This window comes from Maylandia zebra, linkage group LG10 (genome assembly GCF_041146795.1).
Source record: "Maylandia zebra isolate NMK-2024a linkage group LG10, Mzebra_GT3a, whole genome shotgun sequence".
Taxonomy (NCBI): Eukaryota; Metazoa; Chordata; class Actinopteri; order Cichliformes; family Cichlidae; genus Maylandia; species Maylandia zebra.
Window position 1 is genome coordinate 24,116,640 of NC_135176.1, and position 22,206 is coordinate 24,138,845.

Here is a 22,206-nt window from a genome sequence, read left to right on the forward strand (position 1 = left end):
AGGTGGAGGGCCGTCATTACAAACAAGTGATGTCTGAGATCCCATTAACTCTTGTATTCAGCCGCAGATTTCTGTTCAAATAGAGAGGAGATAAAAGGCAGCAACAATATGCTGATAATTCAAAGGCCTTTCAAGTGAAATGAGACTACAGAGACACTGAGGACCACGTTCACGATTTCCTGACGCACTTAAAAAGGTGGTGCTGTCTAATTGTAATTTTTTAAAGTAATCGCCTCTTTGAAGTATTTAAATCTTTGATGTAATCAACAAATAGGAGCTTTATTATTCAGCGCAGCCGTTCTCGCTGGGGTTCGACACCGAGTTTCTTTTCGTGCACGGCCGGTCGATTGATGTAGTTCACCCGGTTTAACCAGAGCTCCGCCGCTGCAGCAGGAACTCGTGTTTCGTGAGACGTGCGCCAAAACGCATCCCGGCATAGTGACACGGTTACAGGTGGCTCTTGAAACCACAGTAAGAGATTCCTTTTGAGCGTCCTCACACTAAACTGCAGGTTTACCTGCATGTCTCTTTTTAAAAGTAGTGAGTTTAAAAGCGTCGCTGCACACCACAACAAACTCCCATCAGCAGTGAATGCAGATTAAATCAGCAGAAGAGGGGATATGAATGCACAGAGACATAAATGTGTGCACAGCTATGCATTTTTAGGTGCACCCACCTGGTCAGTCACCGCAGAAAGAGGGCGTGGCTGACATTGTTTCCCGGCAACACAGATTCTGGGTATCTGATAAGACCACAGACTGGCCTTGAGTTATGATCAGCACTTTCTATAGGCGAAAGGGCCCATATGCATGTTATTATCCTATTAAAGAAATAAACTCAGGGTTCAGTTGGCCACAGTTAACTCCCCCCCCCCCCCCTTCCCTCTGTATTTAATATTGATCTGTACCATAAATTTATAACGCTTGGATGTATCTCAGTCTGAAGTGGTGGGTAACTCAACTGTTGCAAATTAAAGGGTGAATGAACTTTTCCCTCATCTGTTTGTCTGCGCATGCACCGACACATGTGTGTCTATTTCTTTTTTTTTCTTTCTCCAATTTACCAAAAACATAGCTGCAGGTTTACAGTCTCAGAGATGTCTTTTGCGTGTGTGTGTCCCACACATGCATGTACACGCTTGTCTGTTTCAGCAAAGGTAATTATGTGTAAGTTATGTGTGCGTGCGGGGGGTTGGGTTTTTTTTTTTTTTTTTTTTTTTTAAACACAGAGGGGTTGATAATTATGGGTTAAATGAGTGCTCTCAGTCAGCCTCCCTGAGTGTGTGTAAAAAAAGGAAGGCACAGCGAAAGCCACTTCAAGGCCGGCTAATTACCCCAAGGAAGAGAGGAAACATAAATGGACGATTTTGCGGCTATAATGTTACAGCAAAACGGCTAAATCAACCTCAGCACGTGAAACAGAGCCACAGCTACTTTTGAAGGCTCCTAGCAGCCCTGAGCACATGTGTGTATGTGTGCGTGCGCCCCATATGCGAAGGATCTGCCGAGAAGCAGAAGATGTGCGTATGTGTCTGTACGCAAACTGTATGTGAGTGTGATTTGTGTGCAGAAAAGTCACACTTGCTGAGTACTGATGTTATTTAACCTCTTCGTTTCTGTCCCAGGCGGTCTTTTTTCTGTAACGTGAAGAATCATGTAGAGTTTTGTTGGTGCTCATGAACATTCATTGCCTTACTTGTGGTTTTGACTCCTATTACAGGAAAAGTTTTTTTTTAATGTCATGCAACCTTTTTACCAGCTATACCAGTTCTGAAACTTTTTCTAGTTTTCCCCCAACCAAAGGCCTCATCTAACCCTACAGTTCATATCAACCCTTGTGAATAAAAAGGACCCAAATTCAATTTTAGTGAAGAGAGAGAGAAGAAAAAAAAATCAGCATGCTATCTTTGCAAACTCTTGTTTATTTTCCCTGCATAAATCACATTCATTCGACACAGCGCTCCATGTTTTTCCACTAGGTCATCCAGGCAGTAGTTTTACACCCGGTGCAGTTTGAGAACCTCCGCATTCTTATGCCACTCACCGCCGGTGCCAGTTGCATCGTTTGGGGATTTTCCCTGCAAAATGTCAGTGATACTGCTGAATGTGAAGAAAAAATGCAAAAATAAATTGCTTCCTTTTCCTTGGATAGAGTTGTGTGTCGCTCATAAAACGGTGTTGATAACAAGAGACGATTTATGCAAATCAACCACATCAATAACTTCACAGAGAGGCGACATCGAAGAACATTGATCATCTTATTTGAATGCAAAGTTCTGCTGGGAAACCTTGACGTTCATCTGACATGTGGACTCATCATTGTCATTGAAGAAAAGCATTGCCTTACAGCAGAGGGCTTTGTTTAGCTCGACAGGGCGCCCTGCCGCTTCACAAAGCACATTTTTGCAATTTTCTTGGCTGGTTCGTTGTAAGATCTATGACAACGCAGCTTTTCTTCAATGCAAAATATTATTTTCTAAATCAAAAAATTACAGTTTTTTCCAAATTGCAGAAAGTTACCGCTCCCATCTCTCAATGAAACATCTGAAAATAAACACCGAACAAAAGGAACTGCATCAGATTTACAGAACAAAACAAATCTCAGGTACTTACATTGTATTCCAGTATATTTATAACATAACAATCTAACGGGACATTGACCCTTTTCACTTTTTTTGGTCATCTCCATAATTTCCTCATAACTGCTTCAATCCATTGCTCATACCGAGGCTGCTGGCTTGTGGCTGCCTCACAGTACTGAATAGTTTTAGCTTTAGCTAAAGAGGTCGAGGGTGATTTAAGTGTCTGATTAGGTTTGTTGTTACAAATAATTTGCGTGGTGGTTCCCCCTGTGGATTACTTTGGCGAACTTTGCTGTGAGTGAACTTTCTTCGCTCACAGTGAGGAGTTTCCACGCTAATGACATGTGGGCGTGTGACCGTGAGCACACACGTGACTACTTCTCTGCACCGCAGTGCGCGTGTTGCAGACCGGCAAACGGACATAAGGGAGTCTGACCAGCACAAGCCGAGAGTAGCAGGAAAAGACAGAAAGCAAAAAGTTTTGACTCAGCCGTCAGACGCCTCAAATCACGATCTCTTTTAACAACCGGAGGATTCGTCACAGTGCAACCCTCAGCGCAGTCCAGATCTATCCGGTAGTTGGCTGGGGTTTGTAACAGTGTGGCTGATTGGTGTTTCTGGGAATGAAAACACCATCAAAGCAGCAGAAGGGTCATTAAAAGACAGACGTTTGAGAAAATCTGACCCCAGTGAGTCATAAGAAGTAGAATGCCTTAATGGAGATTTTTAGCATTTAGAAAATGTGGAAAAGAACACAAATTAATAATTTAACTTACATGTGGCCTGCCACATTAAACTAAAAAAACAATTGCTTGCCAGAAGCAATTTTTTGTATCCGCGTCTGTCTGTTTTGTTTCAGAGTTACTTTCTTGTTCCCATCAATGTGAGTTTCCCATCTCTAACTTGAAAGGGCCAATGCAGTCACCTCGTTTGAGCTGATGCAGTGTTAATGTCCAACCTTCACAATACCAGCTGTGCAGACTTCTGTGTTTTCACACATCCATCCTGAGCTGGCGAACTGCAGACAGTCCCCTTTCCGTCTTCGACCCCACGTGATTAACCACATGACATGCAAACCAGCAAGGCGATGCAGCTCCCCTGCCCATCTTCATTGATAAAATACTGGTCTGCCGGGTCATAACCTTAAAACCTACTCAGTGTTTAACGCCTGCTGATTTCATTCTCTTGCCTTTGTTCTCGGCCTCTAAGGTGATGAAAGAGGCTTTTTGTACAATCCTTAAACCACGAGGTTTGTCCTCCGTCTCACTGTTTCTTCAGATCATTATGAATGCAGGTCATATTATCACCACATTTCACCTTCCTACTATGCTACCTGCTCCCCTGCACTTCTTCCCACCCACCATCACCATCAGCAGCCCCATCCTCACACCTCCCCTTCGGCTCTTGAGAACAGAAGCAGCCAGTTTTGTTTTCACGGCATTAAAAAGCGGTGTAGCAGTTTGATCTGAGCTCCGCTGCCGGTCGTGCAGCATACACATGAGGGTCCGTTTCCACACATGTGTGTGCACACGCGTGTGGTCAGTGCGAGTCTTTAAGATGCTGATTGATCGGAAAGGAGCGGTTTAAAGTGTGTGTAAATGTGCAGTGTAGCAGTGTGGAAGCTCTGCCTTTAAGTGATAAGGTGCTCGCTTTGTAACTCAGTGGGGGGTCTAGCGAGCAGCAGCAGATCTGGCCTTCTGCACAGCTGATCTTACACACTTCACACACAGTGTCCAAAATAAAATCGCTTGGAAAACTTCTCTCTCTTTTTTTTTTAATGTTCGTGCCGAGGAAAATTAGTGCCTCTGCAGAGCCTCACATTTACACACATCCACCTGCTCGCAAACACACTGATACTCACACCGAACGGCACTATTTAAACTCCCCAAGAAAACAATACCAGTCCACACAGGGCCTGCTTCAAATGAATGCAGTGAAATTCTGTCCAAGGCTGGCCGCTTAGCTGCTTCCAACTTTGCAAACCGCTGTGACATATCGTATGTCAGCTAGCATGCTGCGAGCATTAGTAATAACTGGATTTCACGTAAGTTATTGAAAGCCATTTGTAAACAGAGACATGAAAGCAAACAAGCTCACACGCAGCCTCACTTGATCATCAAAGACTTATCGATCAAATAGTCCTCCTCCTGCACCTCCTCCTCCGCCTCCCCGCTCCACTGAAAACCAGTGTGAGCGAAGTACGGCCCATCTGTTTTGTTCCAAACCGTGTTTAAAATGTCCAGCTTTCTTCCTTTTCTTTCAGTCTTGGATGAAGTATAAGTGCACGCAAATCCCCCCCAAAATTCGGAGACACTTAACATTTGCATCTTCTTCCATCAGTGAATTATTTAAGAGGAGAACGCAGATTTTTTTTTAAATAATTCTTTTCATGTCTGGTTGCATCTTGTTATTTCTTTTGTAAGCAAATGAACGAAAGGAAAACTCGTGTAATTGCAAAGCTCTTTGATCGTGCTCAGCAGCGTTGGGCCGAACGGCTGATTCTGAATCTTAAAATCTCAAAATGCAGTTTGCAGACATTATTTGTAATTGGAATAATATAGATTCTGTGATCAAATTAAGATACATCTGGTTTTCCTGACTTGATTCCAGACAACTTGATTAGCCAAACTTAAACAAATACTTTTGGGGGGTTTTTTTCCTTTTCAATTGGTGTATCTTAGATTGTATCATCCTGGGTCTCTTTTATGTCTGTCACATGCAAAAGTCTTTATTTTTGCTTGGAAAATGTGAATTGTGCAAAATGTTCTAACATAAGGCAAAAGCATTTTTTTGTACTTCTCAGGCTTCTTGAAGGATATTCAAAGCTCTTCTTTTATCTGAATTAATTTGTGTTGTTGTTGTTGTCGTCTCATCAACAGTCTAACAAAGTCTCGGTGGTACAGCAGTCTCACGGGATGCACCCGCTGACCTCCCTCCTGCCCTACAGCAACGATCACTTCAGCCCGAGTTCTCCTCACCTGCCCACAGACATGAGCCAGAAGACAGGTGAGAGCACACGTAGACACCTAGTATAGAAACATTGTGCACATACTGTTAGTGGAGGCTTGCACATGCAGACGCAGCTAAACAGGCGTAGTTTTGGAGCTCAGTTAGATTTAAAAAGTCTCTCTACACAAGTGCAAGTAAACACAGACGTTCCTGGGACATCTGCCGAATAGTCGCTGAAACCTCGGTCCGCATACACACTGTTTGTGCTGTTGACACATCATTTGTCAAATCTGTGCAGATGCACCACACACACGTTTGTCACTTCACCAGAAGCACACACGAGAAATGTAATATTACAAATTTAATGCAGTAATATTTTTGCGCACTCCCTCTTTCATATGCACGCACACAGTATTTCTTTTTTGGCTCCCCCACCTCGCCTGGAACATGGACACACATAGAAAGACACAGGCACGCACTCTGTGTGTGAAGTGGCAGCATCAGCTCCGTCAGCCTGTGGCGGTCTCATGGCTTCTCTGAAGTGGCCTGCTCTTCTGAAGGGACAGCCAGCCACACACACACACACACACACTCACACAAAAAGATGGAAACAATTAGGGTGACAATCGCACAAACCATTGCAGCAGCGCACACAAGGTTCTCCTTAGCAAGCACTACACATACAAACACACACTCTCCTCTGTTTGGAAGGCACAAACAAACACACCCTGGCATTTAAAACACTATCGGGTTTTGGACCTGCCTGTGGCAGGGCCTGAAGGGTGGCACAGTGGGTTTGTGCAGCATTTCGCTTTAGTGCGAGATGTCACAACTACCGACCACGTTTGCTGAACGTGTTCCCCAGAAGATGGCTCATCAAGCTCCTCAAAAGTATGCAGGTTACTGGTGATTTCCTTTTTATTTTAAACACGCTATGTGGATTAACGAGTTTATGCAATTGCAATGCTTTTTGTTCTTGTGCAACCTCGCTGGAACGGTGAATACTCTTGTTAAAAATAGCCAAAGCTTAAATAAGGTCCATGTGAGCCATGTGAGCTAAGCACTCTTATTACTCCTGTTAACGCTCATTTTTTTAAATAAAAAATTGCCTCTGCATGAAATCAGTGATTGGTGATTTCATGGATGAAGACTCCAGAAACCTGCCGTTCAGGCCTTTAGCCAATCAGAAGAAAGTTGTCTTAAAACAGCTTGTTTCTGACACAGTGAGAACTGATGCACCAAGGGCAAACATTAAGATAAATAAGCATTATTCTGACCCTCGAATCATGCAAAGCTACTCTGCAGTGCTCTTTAACCTTACAAAGGGAGAGGAGGAGAAATGCAGAGTTCTCACACATGGTGGCTGACTAAAGTCGTGATCATGTATGTCAGTGGGGGAAACTTACAGAGAAATGAAACTATAAGAAAATTTATTTAGTTATTATTTGATGTAATTCTGTGGTTTCTTGGTAAAGTGTGAGTACCGCTGGAGATAGAAGTTTCAGCTCACAGTAACAACCAGACGCTCATATGAAAACGAGCCTGTGAACGAGGGGTGTGAAGAAACCTAAATATTTCTTTTTGTTTGTCGTGTTTGTGTTAATGATCCCCTGTGAACAAAGTAAGACAAAAATTATAATGGTGACATGTGCAGAACACAGCAAAAGGTGCTAAAAAAAAGATCGACATGCAGTGTAGCTATCCCACGGTTCAAAGAAGTTACAGTTTAATGCTGCTGAGAGCCTTAAAATTGTCGTCCTGATGTGGAGATATGAAATCCAGTGGTCTTCAAGCGCTGCCTGGTTTTTCCTCAGGAAATCATTTATAAACTCTCTGAAGTTTACAGAGTCTGTGCGAGATTCATTGAAGGATTTTGTCCTCTGTGGTGACGTCCAAGAGAGAACAGGAAAGAGGAGGAAACAGGCTGAGAGCGAGAGACGAGAGTGAAGAACAGACTGGAAAAAACACCACAGAGAACAAAAGTCTTTTATCGGCTCTGATTAGGTGTGAGACAGCGCGAGACCTCGGGCGATCTCCTGCCTGTTCCGTCTGGAAATCCCCCTTTTTCCTCCAAACACACTCCCGCTTGTCTGGCTTAGAGAGTCTGTGTGTCTTTGTGTGCGTGTGTGTCTAACACAGTGACTCAGCCCGTAATGACAGACTGAGCCACCTGTTTGTTACTTACACACACACAAACACACGCTAACACCTGGCTGCCACATCTAACCTTTCTCAGACCATCTCACCTGAATTATTTTGGCTACGCTTCCACAGAGGAACACCGTGGTGCATGCATACGCACGCCACCTTACCTCACTTCTTTTTTTGTCTGTCAGCTGATCACAGGTTCGGGGGTTACCTCACCAGTGATGTCAGTGATTGGTGCACCTTTCTTCCTCTTTGCGCGTTGCTTAAAGGGGAAATAAAGGGACCTGAGCTATTTCTTTGGTTTTAGTGCTTGGTCTCTGGAGGCTTTTTTGGCCTTTGACCCTTCATCTTTACACGTGTCTATTAAGCCTACATTGCAGACACGGACAGCTGGCACGCCCCAGGAGTCAATCCTGTTATTCTAGGTGTTTGTGTAGTTGGTAAATGTTAAAGCAAATTCTTCCCAACAAGTCTGCGCAGTCACAAAAAGCAGGAACACACATTGATGTATACTCGAATCCTCCCACTAACCACCTGATAACATTTACCTAAGCAGTCCCAAGTGGACTTGCACAGCAAAAGTTTAACCCATGCTTAAGTAATTTAATCACAAAGTGCTACTTGCTATGTACAGATGTTTGCTTTCCCCTTGAGTTTTATCATTGAAGTTGACACGAGGAGGATAGCAGTGTGCCAGAATCTGTCGTTTTTCTAAAGAATACGTTTTGGCAAAATCCATTTCCTTTCTAATATCTCGACAGCTAAAGTTACCCGCATCAATCTGGTGGAGGATTTCGTGACACTAGCACTGTAACGGAAGTATCAGATTGCAAACTTTTCTCAAGTTGACTCCTATAATCTTGGTCACCTGTGCTCGGTTTGTGTCAGACACAAACATGATTCATGCTTTGGACTGTCAACATGGTATCCTCACCTCAGTTCAATCATCAGTCCAGTCATTCCAATATTTAAAATCACAGCTGATGGAGGAAAATAACACCAGCCTCGACGAGGGGGAAATAATGCATTGATTTTCATGCTGTGGCTGCTTTTGGAGTTTCTGTTTTCTGGGTGAAAAAGCGTTAGGGATGGGGTTACCTGCCACCCAGGTAAGTTTGTAGCATGTTTAATAGAGTATAAAATCCCGGCCTTCAATGTGTGCTAGTATGTGGGGGTCCATTTGGGTCGGGCTGACATAAATTTGAAAGTGAGGCTTCATGCGAACTTCCCCGTATTGGTCCGGTTTGAGACTACGCTACAAGGGCAGCAACTGTGCATGCATTCTCCAAGCACACACCAGCGAACGCAACTCTAAGTCCTCTGTGTGTCTACAGTGCTGCATATAGCTCCTCTGTAACAAAGCCTTGCATTACATGGAAATCTTTATTGATAAATCAGAGGTGAAACACATTAGTCCACTCAATAGCCTGAAATCAGCTGAGAAACTGGCTAAAAAGTGTCCTGCGGCGAGGCTGCATGTTGTCTTTGTGTTTACCCATGTATTTCTGGAGAGTTTATGCAAAAACACACTTGTGCCTGACTGCTTATCCCCTGTGAAATTGTTTTATTGGCATCACAGAACGTGCAGGCCCACAGCAAAACCTCAGTAATATAAAACAGGTAGCCGATAAGATAAGACGTATATTATCTATCCTGAAGGCTGGAAAGCTTCTGTGCTACAGCAGCCAAACCACTGAAATAGCTTAAATGAAAATGACACAGCTCAGTAAATAATATACAATAAGACATTAAGATGAAAATTACACAAAAGAGAGAGAAGCTCAGTTAAACAACGAGGTCATTTATACAAAACTCTGTTTATGTTTTTTTTATTTTGCTTTTAGTTGAACAATTAACAAATTATGGTTACAAATTTCCTCTGGATTTCTTGACCTTAAGATGACTTTGCTTACTCTCCAGGCTTCTGATTGTTATTGCGTCATCTGCATCACTTCGAGTAAAAGGTCAGGAAGGAAAGAGCTGTGATTACAGTTTTTTTAAATTTATTTAATCAATCACCTACTTTGAATCTTTCTTGTGGCCTTGGGCCTTTCTTCAGAAGCACCGCACCATCGACGTGTGAAAGTTCATCTTTCCTGTTGTTGTTCTGCTCTTTGTGACATCATTAGAGGCAATAAGAAATTCCCGTGAGTGGACGTCAATGTTAATGACAAACATCACAATACTTGTGGGTTTATTTCTGTTTTGTTTTTGTTTTTTTTGAAACAGTTAAAGATATAAATGTTCTTTTTTTAATATCCTTTATTGTACACAGAGCCTACATCTGTCATTTATTCTCACCACACAGTTTACTTCCTCTGTTATTTCCATCACCACCCACTGTCTGTTATTCACTGCTGCCTAAATACGGAGTTGCCTTACCTTTAGCTATATTTCAACTTTACAACCCCCTTAATTTTCCCGTTAATTTCCCCTAAAGTAATGCACATGTTGCATCATCTTTCTCATAGCATGTTTCACTTCTTTTATTCAGTGTATTAAAATTGGCCGTTAAAGTTGTCAGCAGAAAACTTAGCGCGGGGGAAATACTTACTTGATCCCCTGCTGAATTTCTAAGTTTGCTCACTCACAAAGAAATGATCGATGTCTAATTTATTTTATGGTAATTCCATTTTGATGAAGAGAGACAGAATATCAATCAAAAATAAATTTAAAAAACATAAAAGTTATAAATTGATTTGTATGTCAGTGACTGAAATATGTATTTAAGCCCCTACAACCCAGACACAATTCTGGCTTCTACTGACTGCCTGTGTGGCCCAGTGGAAAACATATTACAATCATTTGATCAGTCATCAATTACAGAAAGCATAAAGCGCTTTTTTAAAATACAGAATCAATTTCTCCCATTCTAATCTCTCCACCATCATGTCCAAGACCAAAGAGCTGTCAGAGGAAGTCAGGGACAAGACTGTAGCCCTGCCCTGTAGACCTTGGTGAGAAGGTGACACCTGTTGGTGTGATTATTCAGAAATGGAAAGAAATATAAAATGACTATCAATCACTCTCAATCAGGGGCTGCATTGCAGGATCTTGCTTCATAGGGTGAGGATGATCATGAGAAATAGATCACGAGAAACTGGCCATCTGCCCCGACCCTCAGCTGATTGGGACAGAAGTAGACCTCAAAATCAAGATGTTTGGAGGGAGAGAAATGCTGAGTATGACCCACAGAACATCATCAGCACAGTCAAGCATGGAAGTGGAATCATTATGATTTTTCCTGCTAAGGGTACAGAATGACTTCACTGCATTTAGGGGCCAATTAATGTGCCAGGTACTGTAAAATCTCCTTCCCTTAGCCAGAATTCTGGAGTTGGGTCATGGATCGGTCTTCCAGCATGATAATGACCCAAACATATCGCTAAGGCAACAAAGAAGTGGCCTACCCATTCTCCAGACATCTGTCCCTGACATGTGTGCAAACCCGGTGACCAACTAAAAGAAATGTTTTACCGCCGTGGTTCCAACAATGGTTTTCTCCACCATGTTTTGCTTATTTCAAACACTTATTTCACTCAATGACATGCAAATCAATTTATAACATTTTTGTTATGTGTTTTGGTTAATATTCCGTCTGTCTCCATTAAAATGAAACTATCATAAAACACTTTTTCGGAAGTGAACAAACTTGGATATTCAGCAGAGGATCAAGTAAACATTTCCTCCACTGTAAAACTTCAACCCAGTGAATATTTATGAAGTATTTAGAGAAATTTCAGTGACAGAAAGATTCGTTAATCCTAGGTTTAAATTTAGGTGCTGCACAGTCACAGACACTGTCATACCTAAGCCCCACTTTACGTCACCGAGAGACTTAAAATTAGAAGCTGCAGTGGCAATGACAGGAATGGAAGGATAACCAAAGAGCTTGTTAACAACACTGTGTTTTACTCCTGTTTTTTTGCCACCCAAAGTGATAAACTTTAAACAGTCTTGTAATTATCTAACACATTTATTTGTCTGACAGATGAAACAATCATAATGAAAAGGCTTTTTTTAAAAGCAAAAATCATGGACTTTAACTAATTTTCACATTTAGAAAAAAGGCCTGGAACTTCAAACTTTTATACATCTAATTCACGTTAAGCCTGTTTAAGCTTCAATGTCTTACCAATAATCCATCATTCGTGTAGCACCTTCCAAGCTCAAAAATACAGGTGAAAGTGTTTTACAACCTGAAAAGGAAAGCAGGAAATTTCACTGTCAGTAAATCCAGGAGATTCGAACGCTGCAGTGACCTTTCTGCCGGGTTGTGTTTGACATAGTGTGACCCAGCTGGTCGGCTTAGTAAATTCAGTCATTTCTCCAGTCAAGCGTAACACCGCGTGTGATTCAAAAGTGGAACATTCCCTTTAGATTGGGCAACATCTCGATTCAGATATGACTGTTTGTAAGTAAAAATTGTATTTATAGCACGTTTGAAGACAAATATTACAAAGTGCTAAACGACAAAAATGGTCAAAAAAGTAAATGAATAATAAGGACAAAAAGTTACGAAGGGCAAGTTTAAAAAGATGACTTTTGAGTCCACAGATCTTAAGCTGAGTGGGAGCGACGTACAGAGTCTCTAGTAGTCCACAAAACCTTAAGGACCTTCTGTGGATGCAGGGAGGTAAAAACCAGACTCTGAAGCAGCTGAATTAGCAACAGTGTTAAATGAGAGTACCTAAGGTTCAAATTCGACTCGAGGTTTTATTGAGACAAGTGAACAAGGAATTACAGTAAAGACGCGATGATGACATAAAGACACAAACAACAACTTCTAGACCGTGATACTGTAGGACTGAACCTGGCAATGTTTCTCAAGTGGGGGGAAAAAAGGAAGACAATATTTGCCCAGACAATAGATTATAAAATACAGAGAAGTGAAACATGCCTGCTTACCATCACCCTGCCATGTGATTAACACTTACTGTATGCTATTGTATGTATTACTGTAAATCAGAAGGGGAGTGCATGTGTGTGTGAGACAATCTGTTGTCATATAGTAAGCTTTGATTACTTCAGGAGTGCCAAACGTGAAATAGCTGACGAGGCTGGAAATCAACTTTTTATTTATTTATGTTTATTTGCAACAAATGAATAGTTGTTAACACAAATTTATTTAATCGTATTTTTTAAATAGTGATTATAGTTCCAAGCTTACCGGAGTAATTGAGACATAAACATCTCAGATCAAGAAGGTTCCTGGTTTGAATCCCGGCTGAATCCCATGTGGAGCTTACATGTTCACCCTGTGCCTGCCTGGGTTTCTTCCCACAGCCCAACATTGCATGCAGGGTAACAGGTGATTAAACCGGCTGTGAATGTGAGGTAGATGACGTTATTGAAGTGTTTAGAATAAAGTGCTGCATGAATGTGGGATTAAAATGCCTATATTAATGCAAGTAGATTTAATTATATTACAGTCACATCAGTTTAAAGTGCTGGCTATTAACTATTTGAGGCTCTTTAACCTGTAGTGCTTTTCTTCATTAAGCGATCGCCTTATTTTGAAAAGAAACGAGTCGCTGTGCGAGAGAGACGCAGTGAAAAGAGTGTAAAGGCGAATGAGCGCAAGAGTTAAAATAATAGAGTTAAATTGGGGTAAAAATGCAAAACGTTAAATAATTTTAAATTGGGTCATCGGAGCCTGTTTGTGCTAGCTGTTACATTTTTTTGAATTGGAAGCGAGAGTGTGAGTCACCCTGCTTAAAAGGAGAAACTGTGTATCGACGATGAATAATAAGAAAAAAAATAAGAGTCATATTCGACAATCTGTAGTTTTACACTGTAAAAAACTGACTTTTACTATTACTGCAGCTTTTGATGTTTGCGCTTAAAAAAAGGAAAGAAAGAAACAGTTCCAGTACTTGTGTAAAATTTGTCAGCACTTATTACTGCCCTTACTGTAACAAAACTCTGCACAGTTTCTTCTGGTCTTTGGGCTCTTTTATGTACACCACACTGGCTGATTGTCAAGTCATTTAATGGCTCAGATGCTGCATCGCTTTCACTCTCAGTGGTTATAACCACCGCGGCACATTATCAGTGCAGGAATACTATTTTCAGCTTCTCGACTCTCAGTTTAACATGCACACGTTCTAATACTGAGCTCACACGCAGCCACTTTGACTCAAATGGTTCCTCTTTGAAGTGTTTCCCGAGACGCCAACATGGAGACCGTGAGATAGTTGCTGTAGTTGTTATTAGACGGCCGCGCTAAAAGGGGCATTCCAAAGAAAACTGCCCCATTACTGCTGCTAATTTTCCCCTTCAGGTTTCCCAACAGCAGACAAACTGATAGCAAGGGCAAAAAGGTGACTTACAGAAACCATGATCAAGTTTCCTTTGCATTAAGGTGTGAAGATTAACTGCTAAAATAAAAACTTGTGTGCAGTTCGCATGTAGGATTTCGACTTTGATGTTCGCCATACAGTCATTTTAGGGAAAATGGGTAATTTCGAAAAAGGATGTTAAGTTTCAATATCACAAGAAGTATTAGCATCTGCTGTTGTTATTACTGCCGATCACGTGTTTTCAGAACATTTGCGCTCGAAGGGGTTAACTTGGCAGTCTGACACTCTCATCAGATTAACCATCTTTAAGTTAACCGTGTTGACAGTGAAACTCACATGAGGGCACATTCAGATTGTCACTAACAAAGGGACAAAATGGCCCATGTTGGTGATGCTGGTGAGGCTGTGCAATTGTTCTTCTGAGGCAGCAAATGTTTCTTAACACGGTGCTGCAAGCTGCATGCTCCAAGGTGTGTGCGTGTGGAGTCCTGGATAATTTCATTTGTCGCCACCGGATGTAATTATTTCAGCCACTACTTCTGAGAAATGTCAGTTTGGCATGGCAGATGCCTACAAAACACTACAATACCCATGAGCCTCAGTCGCTGTTGCCTCAGAGAGGAAATGGTAGAGATATGAAAAGGCTTTCATGCTGCAGTTGAAAATAAAACACAGTGTGATGGTGTTCTCAGTTGTCTAGCAGTTTAGCATACATACAAGTACCTGTAGGAGGGTTTTTTCATGTTTAACTTCTGTTTCAGAGTTTTTATATACGCAGATGTGTACTGTACCTTCACCTTTTTAGCACAGCAGCAGACATTTCTGACACATTTCTTAATCTTGCAGGGTTTCAGTTACATCTAAAGTAGTCGCAATGACTCACCTATGAGTGTGTATGGGAAAAAATGCCACTTTGTAACTTTATACCCTTGTTAAGATAGCACATACTTCATTTATCATGTAATTCGTGTGTTTATAGCAGCCAAACCTTTCAACACAAACTACAACAAAATATTAAAGTGGAAAAAAGAAAGTGCGCGCTTACTATTTCCATAGGATTTTAGGGGGTACGTAGCAGCCAGGCACTGCTAATCAAATCCATTTCATCAATCATTAATCGTGAGCCAGTGTCAGCATCTCTGTAACAGCGGTTTTGATAGTTTGCTCCTCTGCAGGAATGTCACAAGACTGTGCAATGCTCAGAAAAACTGTAGAAACGCAAGAGCTACATTTCAGACTCTAGAGGCTGTTAAATGTTAAAGTTCATGACCGTACAATTAGAAGAAGACTGAATAAGTATGGCTTGTTTGGATGTGTTGCCAGAAAAAAGAACATGGCAGCATGGCTTAGGTTGAATCGGCGATGAACTCCTCTGTAGAGTCAAATGTGAGGCCGTCTGTCTGACAGCTGGAACTGGGCCAAAACTCGATCATTCAACGGGACAATAATCCCAAGGAATCGAGGTGTTGCAACGGCCCAGTCAAAGTCCAGACCTCAGCCTGATTGAAATGCTGTGGCAAGATTTCAGGAGAACTGTGCATAAGTGAATGCTTCCAAACCTCAAATAATGATGACTAAACAAATATCTCAGCAAGGTAAAAAGAACACAAGCTACAGCAAAAAAAAAAGAGAGAGAGAGTAAAAGTAAAAATAAGTTATTTAACTAAAATATATATTAATATTATCTTTAAGTACATCAAATCTGAATGTGATACAGTAAAATTCATGTAGTTTCATGTAGTGGAACAGTGTAAAAACTATAAAGCATAATAAAAGAGAGTAAAAAAATTGTATTAAAGGTAGAAAAACAGCAAAACAAGCAGAGTAACACGTAAGTGGCACCCAAAATCTACTTGTACTTGTTGTCTCGGATGACACAAATTGTTGCAAAATGATACAGCACTTTGCCACGCAACAAAAAGTCCCCCCTTCCACCCCCCACCCCCACCCCCCCGACCCTTGTTTTGCTGCCTTTGGTTGTGCGACTGTTATTGTGGCACAGCAGTTTTTCGTCAGTACGAGCACACTCTGAATGTAAGCCTGATGTTTCCAATAAATGGAATTTACCCCTCATCAAAAACTTCTATATGTTGAACAATCTCTGAAGGGAAGTGGCTGCAGCAGCCCAAAAGTCCCTTCTTCTTCTTGATATACATACAAAGCGGCGTACTGAGCGCGCTCTGTGGCTACTTTGGCTGGTCAGCTAATCATTACTGTACTGCTGCGAACCAGTTTGAGTCAAGCACCCGCTGCAGCATTTTTAGATATTCTCTGTGAGTGAAGCTTAACAAGTTTAACTAAATACTCAACTGCTTACTTACACTTCATCGTGCACGCAGGGTGAAGTTTGTTCACACAAGCTGCATGAATAAAACTGTGAATGACATTATTTAAAAAGAAGCAAGAACAGAGAGAGACCGATGAAGGCTTGCAACTTGAAAACGTCGCCATTAAATACTCAAAAGGTGTGCAGGGGAGGGGAGGATGACAAGGAATGAAGGTGTAATGACGAGGGGAAAAAGGATGAAAGGGGTCTTTAATGAAAGAGGGTGAGACGCGAAGGATGGGAAACAGAGAGGCAAAAGGGTCAAGATGGGGTGAGAAGCAGGGCAGAGACGAGCAATAAGAGGAACCCGGACAGTGGGAGGGTGGAGGGCACCAGGGGAGGGATGAGGGACAAGAGGAGAAGGGAGGAAGGGCGTGGTGGGACAGACAGAGGAATGGGAGGAAGGGTTGAGTGGTGAGACAGGTCGACTGACTCAGTCTCGTTCCTGTCATCCAGATTTATAGCGGCTCGGGGTCCCGAAACAGGCCCGGAGCCGCGGCCAAATTACAGTCATCTAGAGCATTCCTCTGCTGCAAACACAGGTTAGCAGCCGGGCCGCGCTAAGTGCTAGGTGCTGCCTGTTGACAAATGACTTCCTTTGAAGGGCACAAAGAGAGAGAGAGAAAGAGAGAGACTGGATATTTTCTGTGTGAGGGCACAGAGTCAAGCAGTCTGTGTTTCTTTTGTTCGAAAACATTTCTGCTAAAAGTAGAGACAAAGAGTGTTTGTTTGGATGCTCGTCTGGGTGTGCGTCTGCCCGTGTCGTTGTGGGTTTTTAAAATGTGGCCGCTTTTACGACAGACCCCGACTTGTGTGGAATAAACCAGTGAAACCGACTGGCATCATTGGTTTCTAGTGGAAGACACAAACACACACACACACACAGAAAGACAGAGTATGCCACAGTGACCGAGAATATGTGAGTCAGTGTGTTAACGTGTTTAATGGCAGGTTCCTATGATGCTTACACTGCTAAACCCATCAGACCTGTGGGCTGGGGATGTTCAAACACTGAGAAAACCCTGATTACAATGATGTTAATGTGTGTGTGTCTGTGTGTCCTCCAGGCGTTCACAGGCATCAGTCCCAGGACCTCTCAGGATATTACTCCCTCCCTCCTGGTGGCGTCAGCCAGATCACTCCCTCGATGAGTTGGTGAGTCAAATTAGCCCCTTTCTTAAATCAGATGGGCGATACGTACCTTTGCAACCTTCACCAGTCTGATAAAGGGATGTCATTCAGGTGCTCACATCAAAGTTCAGACACAGCACAGACTTTCTCTCTGTCTCTCCTTGGTATTCACACCATTTGTTGTACTTGTGCTTCAGTGCTGTGAGGCATTCACATTCTTGACATCTCTCTTATGGATGAGGAAATAGTGAAAATGCAAGAAATAGTAATTGAGAAAAGTCCTCATCTCGCTGCAGCTGATTTAAGATGTAAGGTCGTGGTGTGCGTGTTATCGATATTTGCGTCCCTCTTCCAAACAGTCGTGTTTTATAGCGAGCTGGGCAATTCAGGGACACATGATAGAGATTTACAGCTGTAATCTTGTGCGTGCCTGTCTGCTAATGCGACTGCGTTCAGTTCAGACTTGTGTTATGTTCTGTAAACGTTACCAGGTCTGACTTGGTAAAATTGCTGCTGTGGCTATTATGGAAAAGTGACCAGATGTTGAAGCCCTGCACTGGAAAAGAAGTGCATGTCTGGCTGTCTGCACAGGACTTTAGATCATTTGTGTCATTCCTAACTAAAAGTGGGACAAAACAATGCCCTACCCTCTGAATCCAATGGGGTTTTTTCATGTTTTCTATGCTTTGGTGATGTCTGATGGACATTTTTCAGTATTTTCCAGCGTCCTATAAACCTAAAGGGGTGTCAAACCCATTTTACATTGGGTCCCACTTTGATCATAAGTGGGACTGACCAGTGAAACCCATCTTTTTGTCAGTGTAAAGAAGTTCAACTGCACATTTAATCCCTGACATAGTATAAGAAAAAGAAGTGCAGTTTCAACAGTACAGCTCAGTTTTTCTACAGGATAAAGACATGTGGCTTTGGGTTTCAATTGTAAGAATTGCATGTGTAAAATTACAGAAATTACTGAAAGAATATCTTTTTTTCTTCTCTTTTTTAAACTATGAACTCACTGTAAAAGTCATACATTTCTATAGTATACAGTAAAAAAATATGAACTTTCTGGTAGTTATTTGTTTATCTATTACTTATTTTCTTCTGCGAAGAATAAATAGCCATGGAGAAGCCATACAACTAATAGTTAAATATCTAAACAAAATGTTGCATTTTCCAAAGCCATCCAGTGGGCCAAATTGGAGTCTTTGGCAGGCCGATTCTAGACCCTGGGCCTTATGTTTGGCAGCCTGCTATAGACTAAAATTGTCAAAGAGAAATATCGAAAAGAATTATTAGTTGAAGCCACAAATTAAAGCTACACTATACTTTGCTCCAGCATAGTAATCATAGTAAACTGCATATCTTTTGTGTTTTAAAATGTTGGTCAGAAATATCAAAGATATGTGAATGTCGTCTTTATAGTTTATGCTTCATAATCCAATCAGTGGTGTTCTTCTGGACCAGGTTTCCCATCACAAACTTGTAACTAACCCTTAACCCCACCAATGTTCCTCTTTCAGCCTGATTAAAGGAGCCGCAGTGGCCTCCAAACTGTTATCCCCGTTTTTTCCCAAACACTGTTATCATTTCATTGACCTATGCCGATGTGCATACATCACAGGTTCATCTGGTGTCAGCTCAGATAACCCGTTGTCATGGAAGCCACAGCCTTTGATCCTGTTTGTTGAGGACTTCGACCCGTGGCCTCTGGTTAAAACATAATGAGTGTCGACAGCTGCAAATTTTAAATGAAAGGTCAATCAAAGTAATGGTGATTGGCCTCAAGAAAGTCCTCTGCGGCACATTTTCTCTATATATAAAGAAGCGTTTTGTGGTCTTTAAACTGAAGGATGTTTCTATGAAACACGTCTTTAAAGATGTCCTGATGGCTGCAAACATCACAATCGGGTGGGTTCAAAGATTTCCAAACAATGAAGAAAATGTTGGTTTTGGAGTTGTAGCCACTGCACTGTGTTTCTAGTGATAGAATTCCTTAAGTCTGTTTCTCATGGGCTCGGCGTGCAAAAAGCGGCGATGCAGAAAGCTACGCTGGACACCTAAAACGGGCACATCTGTTGCATATTCAGTCATCCAGGTTTCCATCCATTCAGAGCTGATTGTGAGCCTCCAATGTCATGCTGGTTGATTGTGAACTTATAATGTCAAACGTCCCATTGATTTATGGATCAACACAAATCCATTTATTCCAACCTACAGCATCTGTGCCTGGACAAATCCCCTCTCAGAATAGTTAAAGGCTTACATCAAATGTCATGGAGATTTGGGATGAAAGCTTAAAAAGTTTTTGTGGGCATTAGCTTACATGTGTGTGTGTTTATTTTTTTTTTCTTTGTGTTTTCTTTATTTTGTGTGCTTCTGTAGGACAAGCTGCATGTCCCTAGACATTTCTCAAGTCTGTGATTTCCGGGGTTTTTTATCTTTTTCAGACAAGAGCTCTTCATCATGGACTTTCACAAGTATTACTAACAGTTAATCTCCTTTAACCCAGATTATCTGCTTTGTTTTGGCCCCTTATAGTGTGCTTCTTTGTGGAAGGAGGAGGCGGGAATAACATGGAGAATGAGCAGTTAAATGTCAAACTGTTGTTTTCTGTTCTTTCTCTCTTTTTGTCTTTAAGTCCGTCCCTCCACGACCACCTCCAACCGTCCCTTTAGCCTGCTGGCTGGTTAAATCCATTACATCAGGAATTATAAAAGCTTTTACCTCCTGCTGACCAAAGAGTCTTGCTTTAAGCGATGCAGACATTTAAAATCAAAATTGTAAGCTGTTATCAGAGAACAGAAAAATAACAAATAAAAGAATATGAAGAACATGACTAATAACCTTATTTTCTATCAATGAGCAGCTTAAATCACAAGTATGGAGGTCTGGTTGATGATTGAATGTCATGTGACCAATTCTAACTCTGTTAATCCAAAACAATTATACTGTACTTACCGACCCTTTGAGAAAGCACCTGAAGTCTTTTTGAGGGTCTTGGCATCAGAGCAGTTGCGGTTTCTTTTGGAGATAAAGCATCAAACTCTCTTCTTGTAGGGACAAATGAAGGTCCACAGGAGGCGTGGGCAATTAGATTAATATTGTATTCATTTAAAAGTTCAAGATTGAATCTTGGGAGTCTACTAAAATGGGTTTAGATGCGTTAATGTTGAAGAAAAAACATGAAAAAAACAAACTGCGCCCGCTTGAAACACTGTTTTAGATCTTTGTTCTTTAAGGCTTCCCTTTTTAAAAGCCTAGTGTGCACTGGCTGGTCAGCTGACCTGGCAAAAGTGAGTGTATTAGTTGCATACCATAGCTGTTCAAGTGTAGACTCAGCTCTTTAAGAGCTGTAGGCTAACAACCCCCCCGGCCCCCTGCAGAGGTTAATACGTCACACATTGGTTTCATGCATTGACATTGTTTCCAAAACCAACCCCATCGTGACCATTTATTCCTCCACCAAGGCGGAGACCAAGTAGCTGTCAGCGAGATCGCATTAAAAAGCAACTACTAAGCCGGATTTTATTAAAGTTAATGGAGAGGTGGTGAGTGGGCAAAGGAATAACTGAGTACATTTTGCAGCAGCTCCAGATCAATTTCTATCAAACTGTAGAAGTGGGTATTAACTTGAGTATGCCTCAAGTTTTTAACAGGTTTACAGTCAGATGATTCCTAACAAGCAGTTGAGCTTTTTTTCCTCTGTGGTTGCAAGGACAATGCAATCAAAAATAAAAGTCATGTGCTTGTTCCTGGGTTCTTCAGGTGCAGGTTGGGAGGCAGCTGCTCATTGTTTTGACTGCCAGCATGTTGAAGGAGCTGTTAGGGCTAGGTGTGAACTATGCAAGCTTGTTACATAGTGATGTAAATAAGTCACGAGAAAAGCCTGTACTACAAACAAGGAGCTTCGGGTGGCGCAGCAGCAGTGCTTTCTGTGGCCTCCTAACTTTGCAGAACACAAGGAGCTATAGAGCACACTAAACAAAGGGGGGAAACCCTAAATGCATAACATGGGAACTTGATTTATTTTAGTGGCTATGGATTAAAGAGGATTGGACTGACTAGTGGACTGTTTGACTCATTAGATTCAGCGATATGAAGGAAAAAAGAAAGAAAAGTGGATGGGCCATTTAGTTTGAACCGCTTTTGTCTAAACTGTGTCGTAGCGTGGCCTCAGCTGAAACAGGGTTACAGCCGGAGCTGAGGCCACTAATCTCCGGATCTCGTCCCAGTTTAGGGTTTCTGCTGCTGGGCTTTTCTGAATGTAAAAAACCTCTGGAGAACAGATACAGCTGAAACAAAGAGGAAGAGATTAAAAGGAGATAGCAGAGTGTGATGATAATGATGATGATTGCAAAGGTGGTGTAAATGGTAGATGTGGAGCAAGCGAGCGTGTGCTGACATTCACAAACACCAGGATGAGTCAGTCGAAGGGGAGGATGGTTGCATTTGCTCTCTGGAGGTAGGTTTTTTTTTTTGGGAGGGGAGGGGGGGGGGGGGGGGGGGTTTTCTACATATCAAAGGCTTTTCCCTACACCCGCTCCCCACCCGCGACCTCCCACGGTGTGAGTATTTGTTTGTGCTCCCAGTAAGTCAAGTATTGACGCACAGCTGTCAACAGTGCTGATCCAGGCTTTCCAGGGGGTGCATCACAGCATCACGACGGGCTTTAAGGATTGTGAATTAACTTTATGTTAGAACCATCAAATAACACACAAGTCCTGAAGTTTATTTTATTTGGGTTTAATTCTGTTTTGTTTGCGTAT

At 41.9% G+C, this 22,206-nt stretch overlaps 1 protein-coding gene across 12 annotated transcripts in view; it reads left to right on the plus strand.

Annotated features, from left to right (window-relative positions):
* The window catches only part of tcf7 (transcription factor 7), a 75,110-nt gene that overhangs the window by 38,275 nt on the left and 14,629 nt on the right, over positions 1-22,206 (plus strand). For all 12 annotated transcript variants that reach the window (XM_004561759.4, XM_076889357.1, XM_076889360.1 and 9 more), the window contains 2 exons: positions 5,461-5,587; positions 17,374-17,461. In XM_004561759.4, the coding sequence (XP_004561816.3) occupies positions 5,461-5,587; positions 17,374-17,461 (215 nt within the window). The remainder of the gene's footprint in view (positions 1-5,460; positions 5,588-17,373; positions 17,462-22,206) is intronic.